The sequence below is a fragment of the Crocuta crocuta genome, unplaced genomic scaffold (genome assembly GCF_008692635.1).
Source record: "Crocuta crocuta isolate KB4526 unplaced genomic scaffold, BGI_CrCroc_1.0 scaffold15, whole genome shotgun sequence".
NCBI lineage: Eukaryota > Metazoa > Chordata > Mammalia > Carnivora > Hyaenidae > Crocuta > Crocuta crocuta.
The window spans coordinates 1,779,999-1,798,262 of record NW_027530508.1 but is presented as its reverse complement, the minus strand read 5'-3'; the positions used below and the strand labels follow the sequence as shown (position 1 = coordinate 1,798,262).

Sequence of the window (18,264 nt, the reverse complement as noted above, 5' to 3'; positions counted from 1 at the left end):
CCTGAGCCCCGCTGTCCAGGACGAGTGAGAGCGCACTGGCGATGGGCTTCTCCCAGGCCACATGAGGGTGGGGGTGGGGACGGGATGGCTTTTCTCTGGAGTCCTGGGAGTCCTGAAAGCGCCCACCCGCACGAAAGTGGTCTCCTCATGAAACTTACTCTCTGTGGGCCCTCCGGGATCTGGGGATGGGACTGTGCACCCCAAGGACTCCTCCCCAGCTGCCCCCGCAAAGCGCATCCCCAAGAGGCCCCAAGAGAATGCCCTCCGCCTTGTCCCACGGGGCAGACCTTCTCAACCTCCCCCCACCCCCACCCCCGGGGGTGAGGCCACAGTGACAGGCAACTGCGCCAGGTCTTGCTTGTTCAGTGAGTTTATTGGTCCTTAGCATGACATCTCAGTTACCAAGGTAAATTCACAAGACACGACTGCAGGTAAAAACATGTAAAATAATATAAAAATAAATTGAAGGCTACTTTTATATATTTACTGAATTAAGTAGTGTAATAAATACTATAAGCAAAAAGCTTCAATCACACAATTCAGTTTCACTGAAGTTACAGTAGTGTTTGTAAATATGAGTTTTAAAATTTAAGTTACAAATATTAAAGCACTGAAAAACTAGTATAAAAGTGAATTTTGGCACGTAAGTGAGCTCTTCTGTCATTAGTATTCGACAACCTGGGACAATGAGGAAGCCTTTTCTCACCTACTTTTTGAGGTACAACTATCCAACGAGGCCAGCAACACGCTGGAATACTTAATAGTTTACAATCTTTGAGTTAACTTTTCCCTTTTGAGAAGCCCAAAGAGCAACCCAGAGCTTATTACTGTGCAAAAATTCTCCAAAATCCTAACAGAATTTAGGAGGGAACTTTTTCTTGCGACCCGTGGGGCCCTGTGTCTGGCCTCGGGTCGGAGAGCCCTCCTGGGCTCGGGCAGGCCGACTGGACGCCTTGCCAGCAGCCCCTTCCTAGAGTGATCCCTTTTCTCCAATTTCTGCCTCCTTCCAATTAAAGGAAAAATCCCACATCAAAACGTAAAATAACCCATAACTTCAGCGACTTCAACATGATCACACTCACTCTGGGTGGTATAAAACTGAAGCTGCTAATAGGAAAGTTGGCAAGAAGCATGTAAGCCCCTGGAGGACTTCTGTCTGTCCCTAAGAAACCTACTACATCTGATGTCCCTGCTGGGTCCCCCGCATCCACTCCTAAGGCCAAAATCTACAGCACAGTGTCATTGCCCTTCCTCTGGAGAAAGCCTAAGACCCTGTCCCTGCATCTGGAGCACCCAGAGCAATCAAGTGGAACTTCAACTTCACAGTCAGAACCCAGAGTCGCCTGGCAGGTTCCAGAAGGGGCAGTGTGGGGGAGGAGGCATCCCCCCTGCCTCAGTCCTCAAAAAGCTCACACAGCTAGTGTGCCTCTTCACCAGGGCACAGCAAGTGTGCCGCAAGGAATGCCCTTTCGCCAATGTGCCCCTTCACACTCCCGAGCGGGCTGAGGAGTGTCAACGGAGGCCTCAGCCAGTTCTGCCTTTTTGGCTTTGGAACTTCTTAACATTTTGACTTTTTTCAATCACAGTTTCATATTCAAGTTGAGGTAATCACAGTTTTCCCTCTAACAGCAGAGGAATTGGGACAGTGGGGCAAGTTGGTGAGAGAGCATTTCTGTGGACAATGGTCAGAAACCAAGACCACCACGTAGCACAGCCCCACGCAGTGGGAAGACCCGCTGTTACCGGCGGGATCCGAACCCTCTTTAAAAACTCTTGTGCAGCAGCCAGGAAATGGCTCGAGCTCCTCAATGTGGAGCTTTCATTTGTAAGTTCACAGCAACCCACCTGGAGTAAATGGCCCATGGTCCCCCCACCCCACCCACCCCACCTCTCCCTTTTCTAAGGCTGCTCAAGTTTTTTTAAAAAGAGCTCGGTAGAGCTAAAAGAAGCTACAGTAACTCATTGCTATTTCATCAATTGCACTTAAGATCTATGTTATTGATTCTGAAGCAGAGGCAGGTCCATTGTGGACCCCAGCCTCTGGCCAACCAGAAGTGAGGCGCTCCCTGACTTGGACTCCACATATGGGCCCTTGTCACCACCAGCTTTGGGAGCTGGGACTGGAGCACATAGGATTTTTCAGAAGGCTTTCTTCATGCAAGAGTTCTTATTCAGTGGTATTTGGAGTTTTGTTCATTTGGCTTCGGATTATTTTTTTTTTTCTAATACAAGTACATTTTACTGACAAGCCCTTAATACTTGCTTTGCTACTTGCATGGAGGCCTCTGACTGACCACATGTGCTCCATCCTTTCTCTGTCTCTCCTCTGGGCCAGGGACCTTTATCAAAGCCCCTATACATTACTGGAAACTTTGCTGGTTTCGTCTATGTGCTTCTTCCTAAGGCATGCAAAAATAAATTGTGGAATTCAGAAAGCATTTACAATCTAGGTAGCTGAGGTGCTGAAGTCCTAACAGACATCACCCAAATATCAGTGCCTGTGACCGCCCCCCTCCCCCATACTAATTCTGGAAGTCAGGCATGGGATGCATTTGTAAAGGCCCTCTGCTTTATGGTCCAGCTGAAAACACAGCAACTGGAAGGAATTCTAAATTGCATATTGGAATTCTTTGAAACTCCTGGCCCTCAGGAGCCAAACAAGTCCAGGGCCAGCAACGATGCTTGGAGACCTATTTCCTGAAGTTTGTGGGTGAAAACCAGGCCTTCCTTGGCATGGTCGAGGAGAGGGCTAGGTCTGGAGAGTGAGCCCCCTTCGGTGATGATCCACAAGCGATCAGAGCGCTGCGGCTACGACAAAGCAGTTGCATGCGGGACGCTCCTCTCAAAAGTGAGGCAAAGCGTCGGCAAGGGGGCTGAGGCAGCAGGTTTGTTCTTGCCCCTGAATGAGGCAGACTAGAGGGATACCATGAGGGGAGCCGAACACCAGCCTCCAGGGAAACTGCTTGCCAATTCAAAAGCCTAGAACTGGCATGCTTCTGGAAAGCAAACATGCCTTTCCCCTCAGTGTAGTCTGTAAGGAACATCCACTTATCTTAGAACAAACCTCTGATCTCAGCCCAAGCTGCTGGCGCTGTGGGCTGGGCTTGGGGAGAGCTTGGGCTGCTCCCCCCAGGACTGGGCCCAGGGCCAGGGCCAGCAGGGCCAGCTCCTTCAATGCGAGTGGCCTAAGCAGGAAGGCAGGCACTCCACTGGGGACAGGGCTTTTCCGGGGCAGTGTGTGAGGCCTGAGGCCTGTGGTGGCTTGGTCCCCCAGGCACGGCCACAGTCTGGGCATCCCAACAGCTCCTTCGTGTAACCCAAATGCTTCTCCCCACCGTCACAGTGCCTCAGCAGCCCACAGGAGATACTGTTACCAGAGACCCAGAGGTTTTGCACTACCAGCCCCCCACACAGGGCAGGGCAGTCCCTATCTGCTCCTCCTCCATGAGGACCCCCCCCACCCCCCCCATCAATGGTGCAGGTGATGCTCTTCAGCGCTGTATAGAGAGTAAAGACAACATGCACTCAAGCCAGCACACAAAGGCCAAGGAGAACAAAGTCAGCCCCTTTGAGGAGGGGCCTCTGGGAGAGCTGAGGTTAAGTAACCCCATTTCTAAACGTCCACCACCAGGGTGGACGTTTTGCAGGACGTACGGCACAGACTTCCCCTAGGGCCTTTGCTCAAAGAGGTCATGATACTCCTGCTGCTCCAGCTCCCGGTTATACTTCTCGATTTCCCGGTTGGCTTCTTCCACGTAGTCATTCATGAACTGGTCCATGACTGGCATCTCATTAAGGAAGAGAGCCCTGAGCCTGGAGGACAAGGGAGCCTGTCCCAGCCCAGAGGGACCTGTGGGCAGGTGAGGTGGGAGACACTGAGGGGGTAAGCGCCCAGCCCACACAAAGGGTACGTGAGTCTTTGATATACTGGAAGCACCAGAGCTGGAAAAGGGACCGAGGTTGGCAAGGTTCCTTCATGAGGTCCTAGAGCTGAGCCTTTCTGCTTCCATGAGCAGTCAGGACTCCGTCTACCTTCTCACAGATTAACTACTGCAGTCACATCTCTTCTCCAACTTGTAAATTAGGACCCCTGATGATCACAGAAGTCAGGATGTCACCACTGCTACATTTAAACTACAACCCACAGCTGCCTCGGCAATCACTGAACGAAGGGCAAATTAATTTTAATGACAGTAAAAGGCCACCATGAAAAGCCTGCCTCTGTGGCTGGCTGTGTGTTTTCAGAGCCCAGCCGCCTCCAGGCGTCGCTGTGTTGGCCCTGACACCCTCTTTACGGTCAGGCTTCCACATGCCCTCAGCGCTACTGCCCCAGAGTCTAAGGATACGTGGGTGAAAATCAGTCTTGTCACCGAAGAAATTGACAAACTGGGTGCCATTGTAGAAGTAGCCTGCGGGCAGGGGGTCCAGGTGGCGTTTCACCTACAGGAAACAAGAGTCTTGTTAAAATTATCTGACCACTTTCTATCATTTCTTATTCATTAAAACAAATAAACAACCCTATTTCCCTAGCAAGATAGCCTACTCTGCCCCATGGAAGGCTAGACATGCCAGGGGATTAACACTTCCCCTCAGCAGTCCTCAAATAGTGACTGACGGAGGTGCCCCAGCTCTCAGGGAGAAACTCTGGGAGGTCCTCGTGGGATTAAGCTCCACTAGTCCTCAGTGGTACTGGTTTGATAACACGGCCTTTTTAGATGCCTCCACTTCTTCTTCTTCTTCTTTTTAAGTTGAATTTACTTTTTTTGAGAGGGAGTGCGAGTAGAGAAGGGGCAGAGAGAAAATCCCAAGCAGGCCCCACATGGTCAGTGTGGAGCCTGATGCAAGGCTCAAGCTCATGAACTGCAAGTTCATGACCTGAGCCAAAACCAAGAGTCAGACGCTTAACTGACTGAGGTCACCCAGGCACCCCTAGTTGTCTCCCCTTCTTTCTCTCCCTTACTTTCCCACTTGCCTGCTGGTGACTCCTAAGAAGCACTTCCAGAATAAGCTACCTGCACTCAAATCCATGCTCAAGGTCTGCTTCTGGGGGAACACTACAAGGACTACCTTGTTAGGTACCCATGGTGTCTTCCCTAGAAGCAGCCAGGGTTGCCAAGAACAGGGGCTAGATAGCCTGAGGACTCCTCAAGTCCAAAGCAAGGGCTCCTCTCCCATCCACTCATTACCAGAAGCCTGTTCTGGGGTCTGGGCTCTGTGTCCCTTTTAGCCTTTGTCCCCAAGCCCCTCAGGAAAAGGTCCCCTCAGCCTCTCGTGCTGGTCCCATGATTCCACCACCTGTCTATCAGCAGCTTCTGGATCTAGACAGTTTTTCCGGGGCCCCTGTTGTTTTAACTGTGGTTTATCTAGCATGGAGGGATGGGAGGAGAAAAGGACTCTGCGGCAGCTTCAACAGTGTGACAAAACAGGGCTCCAAGTCACCCCTTCCTCCTACAGGCACTGCTTCTTGATCTCATGCCCAGGTCACATCAAAGGTCATGTGGTACCCTCTTTCTCTTCCAGGCTACAAGGCTGGATGGCCAAAGGTCTCTCTTTACCCAGGTCCCTCTGCGGCCTGAGAGAAGCACTACATCCAGCATGCCCTACAAACAGTGTCCTCACTCTGGGGGTCCGAAAGGATGGAGCTGTGCCAGCCCAGAGGGACAGCCTTGGACTCACGTGGATGTTCCTGATCTCCTGCTGGGTCAGCATCCCCCTGGTCTTCAGGGCTTTCCTCTGGGGCTTCTGTGCAGAGATGAAGGAAGGGAGGGGTCAGGTCCCAAAAGAACTGATGGAGTACATGGGCGGGTGAGGGCTCCGGGAGCCAGTTATGGGACTAAGATCCCAGCAGCAGGGAAAGCACAAGCACGGTCATGGCCCGGACACAATATCCTGGCTGTGTGCTCAAGGACACCACCCTTCCGACACAGAACCTGTGAGCCAGGGGAAGCAAGCAGCAGAGGAAACACTGGTACTTTGCAAAGAGGCACATTCCTGTCTCTGCGGATGCGCAACTCTAAGCCCCACCAGTGACAGACATGCGGACAAAGGGACAACATGAGGTCCCCTAGTCAAGCACACGTTTTTCTGAGAAAGATACAGCCTATAGGCAGCCATTCCTCAGTATAAAAGACAGGTTCCAACTAAGCATCTGCAAAGGAGCCAAGGCCCAGCCAACTCCATTTCCAGGGTTCTAAGTCAGGCTAAGCCCCTGAGGCTGTGCTAAGAGGCTTAGTCCCCATAGCCTGCATCATATTAGAGGATTTTAAATCCAGTCTGAGTCTTCTTTTTCTTTGCAGTACTGGGCTAAAGATGCCCGTGTGCCTCTATGGGCAAGTGTCCTCTTCCCTCGCACCTGTTTCCAGGGCCCTGGGCTCACTGCTATCGATACTTGGAAGTCTTGGCTTGCAAAGAGCTATAAGCATATCTTTATTTCTCTTTTCTAGAGAGAGAATCCAAGTTTAAAAGGATTCTGGGCTGAGAACACAGGACGGCCCTTGAATTAGGTTCAGCTAAGAAAAGACATTTTGAGTTTGAGTTTAGCTGGCCAGGCTGATCCAAGATCCACATGGAATGGTCAGGTTTCACCCAGGCCCTAGGTAAGCCACCTAATAACTGCAGTTTGCCTTGGCAGTAGAATTAGAAATGGTTGTAAGACCAGGTCTGCCTTGAGGTTCCCTGGGTGGCTTCCTCCCAATTACAGAGCATCCCCGAAAGTGATGGCTGAGCCCGTGAAGGGTGGATCAGGAGGGAGGCCATGGAAGGGCTTCTACCCCAAGGCCAGGAGCAGCTCTGAGGTGTGCTGGTCACATCTGTGCCCGGTGTGTCTGGGCTTTGGAAACCACCTGCTTAGCTGACTGCCGCAGCCAGTCCTTGATGCTTTCTTCCTTCAGGGAGCAGCCAATGAACACGAGGTAGCTCTCCTGCTGCCCGCTGCTGTCCTGAGGTGTGCTTCGGGAGTCGGGTGGTGGCGAGGGTCCCTCTAAAACTGGGACGATGCTCAGGGAATTGGCCAGAGTGTTGTGGCAGACCTCCATGGTCCTCTCAGAGTCTGCAAGGAGAACACACATAGGCTCTGAGCCCCAAAAGGATAAAGCTACACTAAGATTATAATAATACAGATGGCTGGGGACAGATTCCTGTGACACGCAGGAGGACGAACTGATTGGTGGCAAGTTAGAAAGCATGAAATAAGAGAGGGAGGAGCAATGTCAGTTTCTGGCTTGGCTGATTTGGTAACCGGGTGGAAACCACTAACCCAGAAGGGGACTACAAGAGGAGAGCTCTTTCGGTTTCAGCAGAGCCCTTAGAGGCCAAGGGAGGAGGGTGTGTCAACCAACACACAAGTGCTGCAGGAAGGTCACATGATAGGAACAGGAAAGACGGGATTGGGTTTACAGACCAAGAAGCTGGGAGTTAGTAGCGGTGACACAAGAAAAGGGCAATGTCCCACTAAAAAAGCAGGATGAAAAAGGGATCCAGAACAAAGAGAGGTTAACCTTGAACAAGAAAGGGGTCAAGAGAGGGTCTAAATAAAGAAAAGAAGGTGAGAAGGAAGGTGGAAGCATTATGACCTCTGAAGCAGGTGAGGAGCTATCTGTCAGAGCCTGAGGGAAGTGGGCTTGAGTAAGGGGCCAAAGTTTCAGATTCTGTAACATAAATTAGGCCAAAAGTATGGGTTAAGGACCTTGAGAGATTCTTTACATAGGTGATATCATCTCATTATTCCATCTGAACCCAGACGGCCCCATGCTTACAACTCTCAGTGGCTCCTTATGGCAGACACTGATGGTTGCCTGCCCAGCCTCCCCTCTTTCTCCAGTACCAATTCCCGTGGGTGATGGATCCTGGAAGGCACAGCAGCTCAATCCTGGCCAATGAGAGAAGTCTGCTGAGGAACTGGCAGGAGGTGCTTCAGTAAAAGCTGTCTGTATTGATAGAGCCACCCACAGGAAGAGCCTCTCTTATCGGTTGGATGTTGTGTCTGGGTGTGACGCCTAGACCTGCAGCACTACCTGGCAACAAGGAGGGGTGGGAACCTGACACAGCAAGACTGGAAGAACACACATTACCTATGTCCTCGGTGGCCTTGCTGTGCTGCTTGACCTCTTGACTTCTTATTATGTAGCTAACACCTGCTAGTTGAGCTGGGGCTTTCTGTTGTAACAACTAAAACACCCTAACAGACATTCCTGCTGGGTCCCAGCCACAGCAAACCTTTTTTGGTTCCAGAAATGTGCCTTTTTTGCTTGGTTCCAAAGCACATGCTGTGCCTTTTCCCTGGAATATTCTCCCCTTTCTCAATGTTGACTAACTTCCCTGACCACCAGCCAGGATGGACAGACTTCAGGTCACGAGGGCTCCAGAGCTCTAAGGTTGTTAAAAAGGCCTAGTGGACAGAAGGGAGGAGAAGGCAGGCTGAAGGCTTGAAGACTCTGGCAGAAATGGACGTGGAGCTGGACAGCTCAGCACTGAGGCAACTCCTGGTGACAGGTCTAGGAGGCCGTGGATGGCTTGAAAGGGGTGTGTGAATCTCTGAAACAAGGAAGTCAAAGAGCTGTGAGGAGAGGCTCTAGTCAGAACATCTGGAGGATGACAGAATACATCATCCACTGTGGAGCAGAACCTGCAGAAAGGTGGGGGGACTAGAAGACTACTGGTGTCAGGCCCACACGGGAGGGTTTTTCAGAGTCTGAGAGGCATCTGTGCTCTGCAGAGCACCAGCAGAAACTACGAACCCACATCATGAGATGGAAGCATTCTACAGTGGAGGACTCCCAAATCCAACTCCCCAGTTACCTGAAAACTTCACTTTGCCCAGGATGTGGTAGATGTTTCCAGAGAAGGGACTTGGCTTGATGGAAGACTGAATTGCTGGTGGAAGAAGAGGACAGGGCTGTTACCCACTTTGGGGCAGAGGCCAAGTTCAGGATACACAGCTGGGAGAGTTAGGGACTGGGAAGGATCTCCACTTGAGGGGCCAGGGCTTATAGCTTCTCTCTCCCTCCCAACCTCCCCAGTGGTTCTGCCACTCTTCCCAGGGGTGGGGTACTCCCAGGTCCTCAAATCCCTCTGCCTGTTTTCAGACCCCAATGGTGAGGAGAAAAGACAACACACATAATACTAAAACGGTGCCAGGAAGCAGGGACAACTCTGGCTACTCTGGCTACTAGGGTCTGGGACATGTCCTAACCAAGGCTTACCTTTACACTTGGCCACGAAGCGAGTCTTCTCCAAAGGACGACCAAACCATACGCAGATCTGAACCATTAATGGAAAGACTGATCCAGCATCAAATTTACCTTCATACCTTAAAAGGTTTAAAAAATTGTTAAGTACAAGTAATTGGGGCTTTGAGTGTTAATATATACTACTCCGTGATGAACTTCTTTTGAGTTCCTTCTTATGTGCCATTTTATGTATAAAACACTTGTTTTAAATATGTATATATCTTTTTCATCTTGCAATTGGGAAGCATGGCTTCCCATTAGAGCAGGGAGGTCTCACCTCTGTAGACTAGTAGTTCCCTGAAGCCAAAGACCCCATCTACCTTTGAGGTCTACCAATATGCCACCAAGATTGGGGATCCTCCCTGGCACCCCTGGAGCTCTTCCTCAGAGCTCCTTAACTATATCCTACCCTTGTTGAGGGCAACTTAACAGACAATGCATTTGGATGTGTACATTCCCTGGAAAGAACTAAAGGACTGGGGCATCTCTGATCTATTTTCTGAGTTGAATTCAGCAGACATAATGCCAACCGCAGACTTGTTAAGAACATGCTATATTCAAGGCATCTGGCTGGCTCAGTCAATGGAGCATGTGACTCCTGAACTCAGGGTATGAGTTCAAGCTCCACATTGGGTGTAGGGACTGCTTAAAGACAAAAAAAACCCCCTTATATATGTAAAAAAAAAAAAAAAAAAGGACATGCCACATACAGAGCATTAAAAAAGTTTAAGTTTTTATTATGGAAAATTTAAAACATATGCAAAGACAGTGCAATAAACCCCCATTACCCAGCTTCTAAAGTTATGGAATTGTCATTCCTTCTGTTGAATTATTTCCTTGAGATGAATCCCTATGATGGGCTCAATCCAGGAAAGGGTGTAACCATCTCCTGGGTTATAATTTATACCACTCCCAGTAGCACATGAGTGTTTCAGTTTCACAATTTCCCCAGCAATGATTCTTACATATATTTTTGGTTAAATATAATAGATGTCAATCAGAACAACAGTGAGGCATCATTTTACATTTCTGAATATTACTAAAATGGAATTCTGTTACCATGGCTGCCATTTATACTTGCTCTAAAGTGAACTAGAACCTACATGGACTAGGTTACTTTTCTTCAATATCAAAATAAGCTTCTCAAATATATTAACCCTTTGCCACATATGATGCAAACACGTTCTTCCAGTCTATTATATTTTATTAGTTTCCTTTGCTTTAAAATAGCACTACAGGGGCACCTGGGTGTCTCAGTCGGTTAAGCATCCAACTTTGGCTCAGGTCATGATCTTATGGTTAATGAGTTTGAGCCCTGAATTGGGCTCGCTGCTGTCAATTCAAAGCCTGCTTTGGGTCCTCTGTCCCCCGCTCTCTCTACCCCTCCCTAACTCATGCTACCTTTCTCTCAAAAATAAACAAGCATTAACAACTTTTATAAAAATAAAACACTACAGATTTGAATTTTATATCATATGTATTGTTGAAAGTATCCTACTTTGTGCTTTATTTAAAGTAAGATGGTGGCATAACACTTTTGTAATATTGTCATGTTCTTTTTGCCCTGGCCCCATCCAAACAAGTCATGGGAGACCATGGGCCTCTCTGGCTTCTTTGTTCAGAGCCTCAAACCGTAGGGAAATTGGGAGGGGCCAAGGGAAGAGAACAGATATTCTCCCAGACTAGAAATAGCCTAGGGGAGATATGGGCAGGGTCAATAAGTACAGACAGGGTTGTGGGAGGGGGATGGCTGAGAATCTGCACAGCACAGAGTTGAGCATATCCTAGAACTAAAGCCTACTCCCTCTGACGTGGTGGCCCTGACCCACTGAGGAAGGGGGAATATATACAGAGATGTACAGGAGTCTGATGGCCGCCATCTTGTTAAAAGACTGAATTATCTGGGGTGCCTGGATGGCTCAGTCGGTTGAGCTTCCAACTTTAGCTCAGGTCATGATCTCACGGTTTGTGGGTTTGAGGCCCGCATCGGGCTTTGTGCTGATAGCTTGCTCAGAGCCTGGAGCCTGCTTCGGATTCTGCATCTCTTTCTCTCTCTGCCCCTCCCCTGTTCGCTCTGTCTCTCAATAATAAATAAATGTAAAAAAAAAAAAAAAAAAAAAAAAGACTGAATTTTCTGATTCCTAGGAAGGGACTCAGAAGGGGGAGGAGCTGAAGGGTAATTTTGAGGTCCCTGCATTGCTGATTCTCTACAAGGACTGATCTCCCTGATAAAGGGAAGGCTTCAGGCTCTAGGTTCACAGTTCTTTTTTTTTTTTTTTTTTTTTTTTTTTAATTTTTTTANGGGTTCAGGCTCTGTGTTTCCAGTGCCTTTTTTTTTTTTTTTTTTTTTTTTTTACATTTTTTAAAGATGTTTATTTTTGAGAGAGAGATAGGTAGAGACACAGAATCTGAAGCAGGCTCCAGGCTGTCAGCACAGAGCCCAACATGGGGTCATGAACTACAAGATCATGACCTAAGCTTAAGTTGGACGCTTAACTGACTGAGCTACCCAGGCACCCCCACAAAGCCTTCTAATGAACCCTTTATACCTGGCTTTCTCCTGGATCACTCTGTCTCCCTGTACCTGGAGCTAGGTTCATGTGTACAACTCCCAGAATGCGTCACCATGGATTAGAGAATGGACGCTTCCCTAGTCACTAAGAAAAAGCAGGAATTTCAGCATCATTCCTAGAGGTTTGGCAGGAAAAGGATCAGTAGCTACCGTCACTGGAGAGGAGGGTTTCACCTCAGAAGCTGAGAAGCTCCATCTGTTTCTTTTTAGCTAGGATGGAACTGCCATGTTCAGGCATAAGGAATGATCCACTTGCCCGCTGTTCAAGCAAGTATGATGTAGCTCAAATCAGACATTCTTTCTAAGAATATGCCTGAAAGCCTTCAGTTTCACATATTGGACTTTTTTTTAAGTTTATTTATTTTGAGAGAGAGAGAGAGAGAGTGTGAGCGCACGCAGGAGAGGGGCAGAAAGAGAGGGAGAGAATCCCAAGCAAGGACCCATGCTGGCTGTCAGCACAGAGCCCAACATGGGGCTTGAACCCACAAACTGAGATCATGACCTGAGCAGAAACCAAGAGTCAGATGCTGACTGAGCCACCCAGATGCTCCTGGACTTGTCTGTTTTAACAGCACAGCACAATCATTTTCTTGCTAGTATTACAAGATACTGGTAAAGCAAGGGGTGGTGTGGAGGATGTAGAGAGGTGTCTGGGCAAAGTGAGTAAGGATAACAAAGGTAATCCAAATCCACACTAGAGAATACTTTTGGTCAAGCTTTAGTTTCTGTCTTGCCCTGCACCTTGGACAGAGCGGAGCCCAGCTACCCATTCTATACAGGGGCAAGCGCAGCATGATGGTTGCGTGTATGGGCTCTGGAGCTGCACAATGTGGGTCTGAAACCCAGCCCACTTACTGGCTGTATGAATTTGAACACACATTTAACCTCTTGCTGCCTCACTTTCTTTGTCCTTAAAATGTGGAAAATAATGCAGCCACCTCACAGGCTTGGTTTGAGGATTCATGCAATAACAGGCAGAGTTTTTAGGGGAGCACTGTCCAACAGAACTTCCTGTGATGATGCAAATATTCTGGATCTGCACTGCCCCACGTGGTAGCTGCTGGCCACAGGTAGCTACTGAGTACTTGAAATATGGCTTAGGACTGAGAGTTTGAATTTTACATTTTATTTAATTTTTATTAATTTACATTTTACTAAATAGCCAAATGTGGCTGGTGGCTACTGTCCTGGAGAGCTTAGAACAATGTGTAGCACACAGTGAGTGCTCAAGTGATGTTGGCACTAGTGTGACTACAGCGCCCTTGGCACTCTTTCCTTAAAAAAGGGAGGGGAGGTTCCCAGGCTGGGAGGCTGCCAGGAGAGAATAAACAGCCCTTGGGCCACAACAGCAGGGAACCCACCTGTCAGGTGGGACCCCTAGAGGACTGACTGTATTCTCAGGAACCACTCTCTCAACTGGGAAGGCTGTCACTCCTTGGTTCTGTGCCAGTCAAGTCACCCTCACTAGAGGCTAGAGGAGACAAAGGACACCGTGTGCTTGGTGCCCACGGGGCCACTCCTTAAGTCTCAACATCCAGCAAGGCCTCCAGGTTGGAGCACTGGGCTCCTGGCAAGACTGGCAGCTGCTGGCACATGGCAGGCCGTCCCAGCTGTCCGCACTGTCACCTTCACAGAACACTTGACATTTCACTTTTTTTTTCTGTAAATATATTATTATGTTTACAAAGAAATCTTAGCAACTTTTCAATGAGGATACTTGCCAGCCAGGGTACATTAAGTATCGAGATCGTAGCATCTGAGGACTTGAAAAACTATTTTCTGAGAGAATCAGATCAATGTCTTCATTCCTTTGAAAACATACAGAAAAGCCCAGGTTAATTAGGATGATCAATCTTAATCTGCCATTTTGCTTCCTCCCCTTTGTCTTCACAGACACACAAGCACATATACATATGTTTATTTCTGTTACTTAACACTTAAATCCTTCAGTACACCTCTCCTAGGAAAAAGGACATTCTCTTTCAGAAGCACAATACTATTATCACAGCCACAGAATTTAATACTGTGGACCAGCAGCATTAGTATCACCCAGAAGCTCATTAGACACAAAATCCCAGGTCCCACTCCATACCCGCTGAATCAGAACTCTGATTTTAAGATTCCTAAGAGACCTATACGCAGATTAAAGGTGGAGAAGTACTGATCTAATCCATTTTCAAATTTTCCCTTTTTTGCAGGAGAGGAGACCCAAGATCCATACCAATCAAAGACTGCTCACTGAATTTACAATCTTTATTTTCCTTTAATCTGGAATAATTCTAACTTTTTTGTTTTTTCTCACAGAGTAGACATTTTTGAAGAGTACATGCCAGCTGTCTTGTGTCCCACAATCTGGATTTGTCTGGCTGTTTCCTTATGATTAGAATCAGTTAAACATTTTTGGTAAGATTAATACTCAGGTGATGTTGTATCCTTCCCAGTGCATCACATGAAGGAAGCACATGATGTCAATCTGTGCACTTAATGGTCTTGTTAAGTTTAATCATTTAGGTAATGTCGTGTCTGCTACCTCTCTCCACTGTGAAGGCACTTTCCCTTCCCTGTAAGCAGTAAGTAGTCCGTGGAGTGATACTTTGAGAGCAGTTAATATCCTTTTCATCAACAACTTGTCACCCACCTGCTCTTGGTATCCAATGATTCTTGCCTAAATCAAGTGTTAAAGTAGCTGTTACAGAACGGTGACTTTCTAGTTCTATAAATCCTTATTAAAGTTAAAAGAGATTTACTGTCCTGCCCCTCCCATTTTTTAGAGATTCATTTTATTCCATGTGCTATAATCCACGATTACATTTGTTTTCTCTTATGCTCCAGTTGTCCCAGTTTGGTTAGAGAGAGAGCTTCTTGAGCTAGCTCTTCATCCTTTTGGCACATCTCTACTAATCTTTGAGTATCTCCTTGCTTTTTTTTGTTTTTTTAATGTTGTTTTAAATGTTTATTTTTGAGACAGGGAGAGAGACAGAGTGCAAGTGGGGGAGGGGCAGAGAGAGATGGGGACACAGAATCTGAAGCAGGCCCCAAGCTCTGAGCCGTCAGCACAGAACCTGACGCGGGGCTCAAACTCACAAACTGCGAGATCATGACCTGAGCCGAAGTCGGACGCTTAACCGACTGAGCCACCCAGGCGCCTCGCCGTTTTTTTTTTTTTTTTTTAAGCACAAAATGTACCAGGTTCACCTTGTACTTTCCTTGGCCTAGACCTGTAATCAGCCAATTCTCCAAGGAGTCCTGATACCTTTTATTGGGAACTGGCATATAGAAATGAGGATCTAGAGGTAGGGGTATTTATTCTACTCTGGTATTAGTATTTCTGGTCCCTTTCAATAGGAAGAGCTAGAAAATATGCACTTTTTATTGAAATACTGAACTTACATCGACTCCATTCGCAGGGTCTCTCTTCACTTTTTCCACTTCGTATTTATTATCTTCCCTACCTAACAAGTGTTGTTGTTTGAAATCAGGGTTCCAATATTTATGTTTATTTAAAAAAAAATTTTTTTTTTTTACAAATAGTTTATTGTCAAGTTGGTTGCCATGTAACACCCAGTGCTCAACCGCACAAGTGCCCTCCCCCCACACCCATCAGTTCTCAGTTTGTTCTCAGTATTCAAGAGTCTTTCATGGTTTGCCTCTCTCCCTCTCCCCCACCATTTNTGATGCCTTTGATTTTCTTTTGTTGTCTGATGGCTGATGCTAGGACTTCCAGCACTATGTTAAATAACAGTGGTGAGAGTGGACATCCCTGTCGTGTTCCTGATCTCAGAGGGAAAGCTCTCAGTTTTTCCCCGTTGAGGATTATGTTAGCTGGGGGTTTCTCGTAGATGGCTTATTTAAAATTTGTTTTAATGTTTATTTATTTTGGAGAGAGACAGAATGTGAGCAGGGGGAAGGGCAGAGAGATAGGGAGACACAGAATCTGAAGCAGGTTCCAGGCTCTGAGCTGTCAGCACAGAGCCCAACATGAGTCTAGAACTCATAAGCCATGAGATCATGACCTGAGCTGAAGTCGGATGCCAAATCGACTGAGCCACCCAGGTGCCCCTCCAACGTTTATGTTTAAAAGTTACTTGAATTGTTTTGTGTGTGGTCATTATTACTTTGATATGCAAATGGATTAACTTTTTTTAGTTTTATTCCTCTTTGTTAATTTAACTTCTGAATATGTAAAATATTTACATTGCTCAAAGTCAAAATTATAAAAAAAAAAAAGTACCTTTTAGTGTATCTTAATTGAGCAAATAAATGTGCTATATGACCAGATGTTTCCTCTCTTCACTCACACAGAGTCATCAATTCTCTATTTTTAGGTTGTAATTTGGACCCAAGTCCACGAAGTAAAAAGATCCTTTCTCTATCCCACTTCTTTTACATCTTAACACAAATAATATTGAGAGTCTTGACTTCATTCTTTACTGGATGAAAATGTGAATGCATCAAAACAAAATCTCTCAAAACAGTGTAAGATACTGACCCATGGGTCCTCTTGCTGACTTTCACACAACATCCAAAGCACTTATATAAATGCCCAAGTCTTAGATACAGTAGAAAGACCGTGTGGGCCATAGCTAGAGTGGTGTATCTGAGTAAGTGGCTGCTCCGACAGGGGAAAGTGAACTTGGTATGTTTACCTGGTGACAATCCCATTTTCTGCAAGAATGAAGGCTGCAGCAGGATTGGCAGCCCTGATGAGGGTCTGCAGCTGGACAAGGAGAGGGTGCCTCTGCTCCGTGGTGTGACTGGTGAACACCACATTACTCACCAGGCCTGGGGAATAAAACCAAGAACGGTTCAGGCTTCAGAGTCCTGAGTGGGGCTGCAGGCTCACACAAATGTGGGCCCTTGCTCCCTCCCTGATCATCCCTTCTAATAGGCCTCTTATGTAGACACCCCTGATCCCCAACATCCGTTACCCTTTCTGTCACTGCCACTTTTTGTGGTGAACAGCCTCAACCCTGTAACTGCGTTACTTCTTAACCTTCTGTTTTCTCAATTCTGCTTTTCAGCTGACACCTGGAGCTTCTTTATCAAAGGGCCCATTCCACATCCCTTTTACCCTTAACCTTTTCAGGAAACTGTGCCACACACCCTCACCAGTTCAGATCACAGCCATTCACCAAGCACTACCCATATATAAGGCACTATTAGATTCTCACAGAGTACCCAGCCAAGGAGTCCCTCACATGCACCTACAATTCTAAGGTAAGTGCTAACATAGGTATTCACAGTCATGCAGTAAGGAAGAGTGGCACATGTAATGAGGGATTGTGGAGTGGGTCACAACCCCTCCCAAACTTTCGTAAAAATATAGAAGGAAAATCTATGCTATAGAGAATTTGGAAATCAGGGTAGTTATCGTATCCCATCATGCCAATGTAATTATAATACCTCTTCCATACTCACTCCTGTTTTGACATAGTTATGACCATAGAACACCATTTCTACTATAAGACCACTTGCACTTTTGTTATTCAACCATTTTTATTCACTTATTAATACTGTGAAAATTTCAAACATATACAAAAATTTTATTTTATTTGAAATGTTTATTTTTGAGAGAGTAAGCACAGGCACAAGCAGGGGAGGGGCAGAGAGACAGAAAGAGACACAGAATCTGAAGCAGGCTCCGGGCCCTGAGCTGTCAGTGGAGAGCCTGACATGGGGCTAGAACCCACAGACTGTGGGATCATGACCTGGGCTGATGTTGGATGCTTAACCGAATGAGCCACGCAGGCGCCCCAACATATACAAAAATCTTAAAAAGTAGTATAATGGGGGCACCTAGGTGGCTCAGTCAGTTTAGCATCTAATCTTGGTTTTGGCTCAGGTCATAATCTCACAGTTTGTGAGATGGAGCCTTGCTTCAGGCTCTGTGCTGACAGCATGGGACCTGCTTGGGATTCTCTTTCCCTCTCTCTCTCTCTCTCTGCCCTTCCCCCTGCTTGTGCTCTCTCTCAGAATAAATGAATACTAAAAAAATAACAGTATAATGAACTCCCATGTGCCCATCACCTGACTTCAAGAATAACATATGGGGTGCCTTAACCTCAGTTGGTTAAGTGTCCAACTCTTGGTGTTAGCTCAGGTTATGATCTCATGGTTCATGAGACGGAGCCCCATGTCATGTTCCAGGTTGACAGCACAAAGCCTGCTTGGGATTCTCTCTCTCCATCTCTCTCTGGCCCCTCCCCTCTGGCGCATGTGCTCTCCTTCTCTCTCCCTTTCTCAAAATAAATAAATAAACTAAAAAAAAAAAAAAAGGAATTAACAGCTCTTGGCTCATTTAGTTCTTCCATACCATATGCCAGCCTTTTCCCCTTTCCCTTGGATGATTGTGAAGCCCTTATCAGACATCCTATTATTTCATTCATAAATATTTTAGTATACATAAGGGCCCTTTAAAAATTAATAATTAACAATACATTCTTCAATATAAAAAATAATATAGTC

General features: G+C 46.8%; 1 protein-coding gene across 1 annotated transcript in view; it reads right to left on the bottom strand.

Moving 5' to 3' along the window:
• Positions 1-352: 352 nt before the first annotated feature.
• Positions 353-18,264, bottom strand: part of DNAAF9 (dynein axonemal assembly factor 9) — a 133,268-nt gene continuing 115,356 nt past the window's right edge. The window contains exons 31-38 of the mRNA XM_077767045.1: positions 16,446-16,581; positions 13,521-13,607; positions 9,201-9,307; positions 8,797-8,871; positions 6,843-7,048; positions 5,677-5,742; positions 4,347-4,440; positions 353-3,781 (exon numbers count right to left, since the gene is read on the bottom strand). Of these exons, the coding sequence (XP_077623171.1) occupies positions 3,669-3,781; positions 4,347-4,440; positions 5,677-5,742; positions 6,843-7,048; positions 8,797-8,871; positions 9,201-9,307; positions 13,521-13,607; positions 16,446-16,581 (884 nt within the window). The 3' untranslated portion in view covers positions 353-3,668. The remainder of the gene's footprint in view (positions 3,782-4,346; positions 4,441-5,676; positions 5,743-6,842; positions 7,049-8,796; positions 8,872-9,200; positions 9,308-13,520; positions 13,608-16,445; positions 16,582-18,264) is intronic.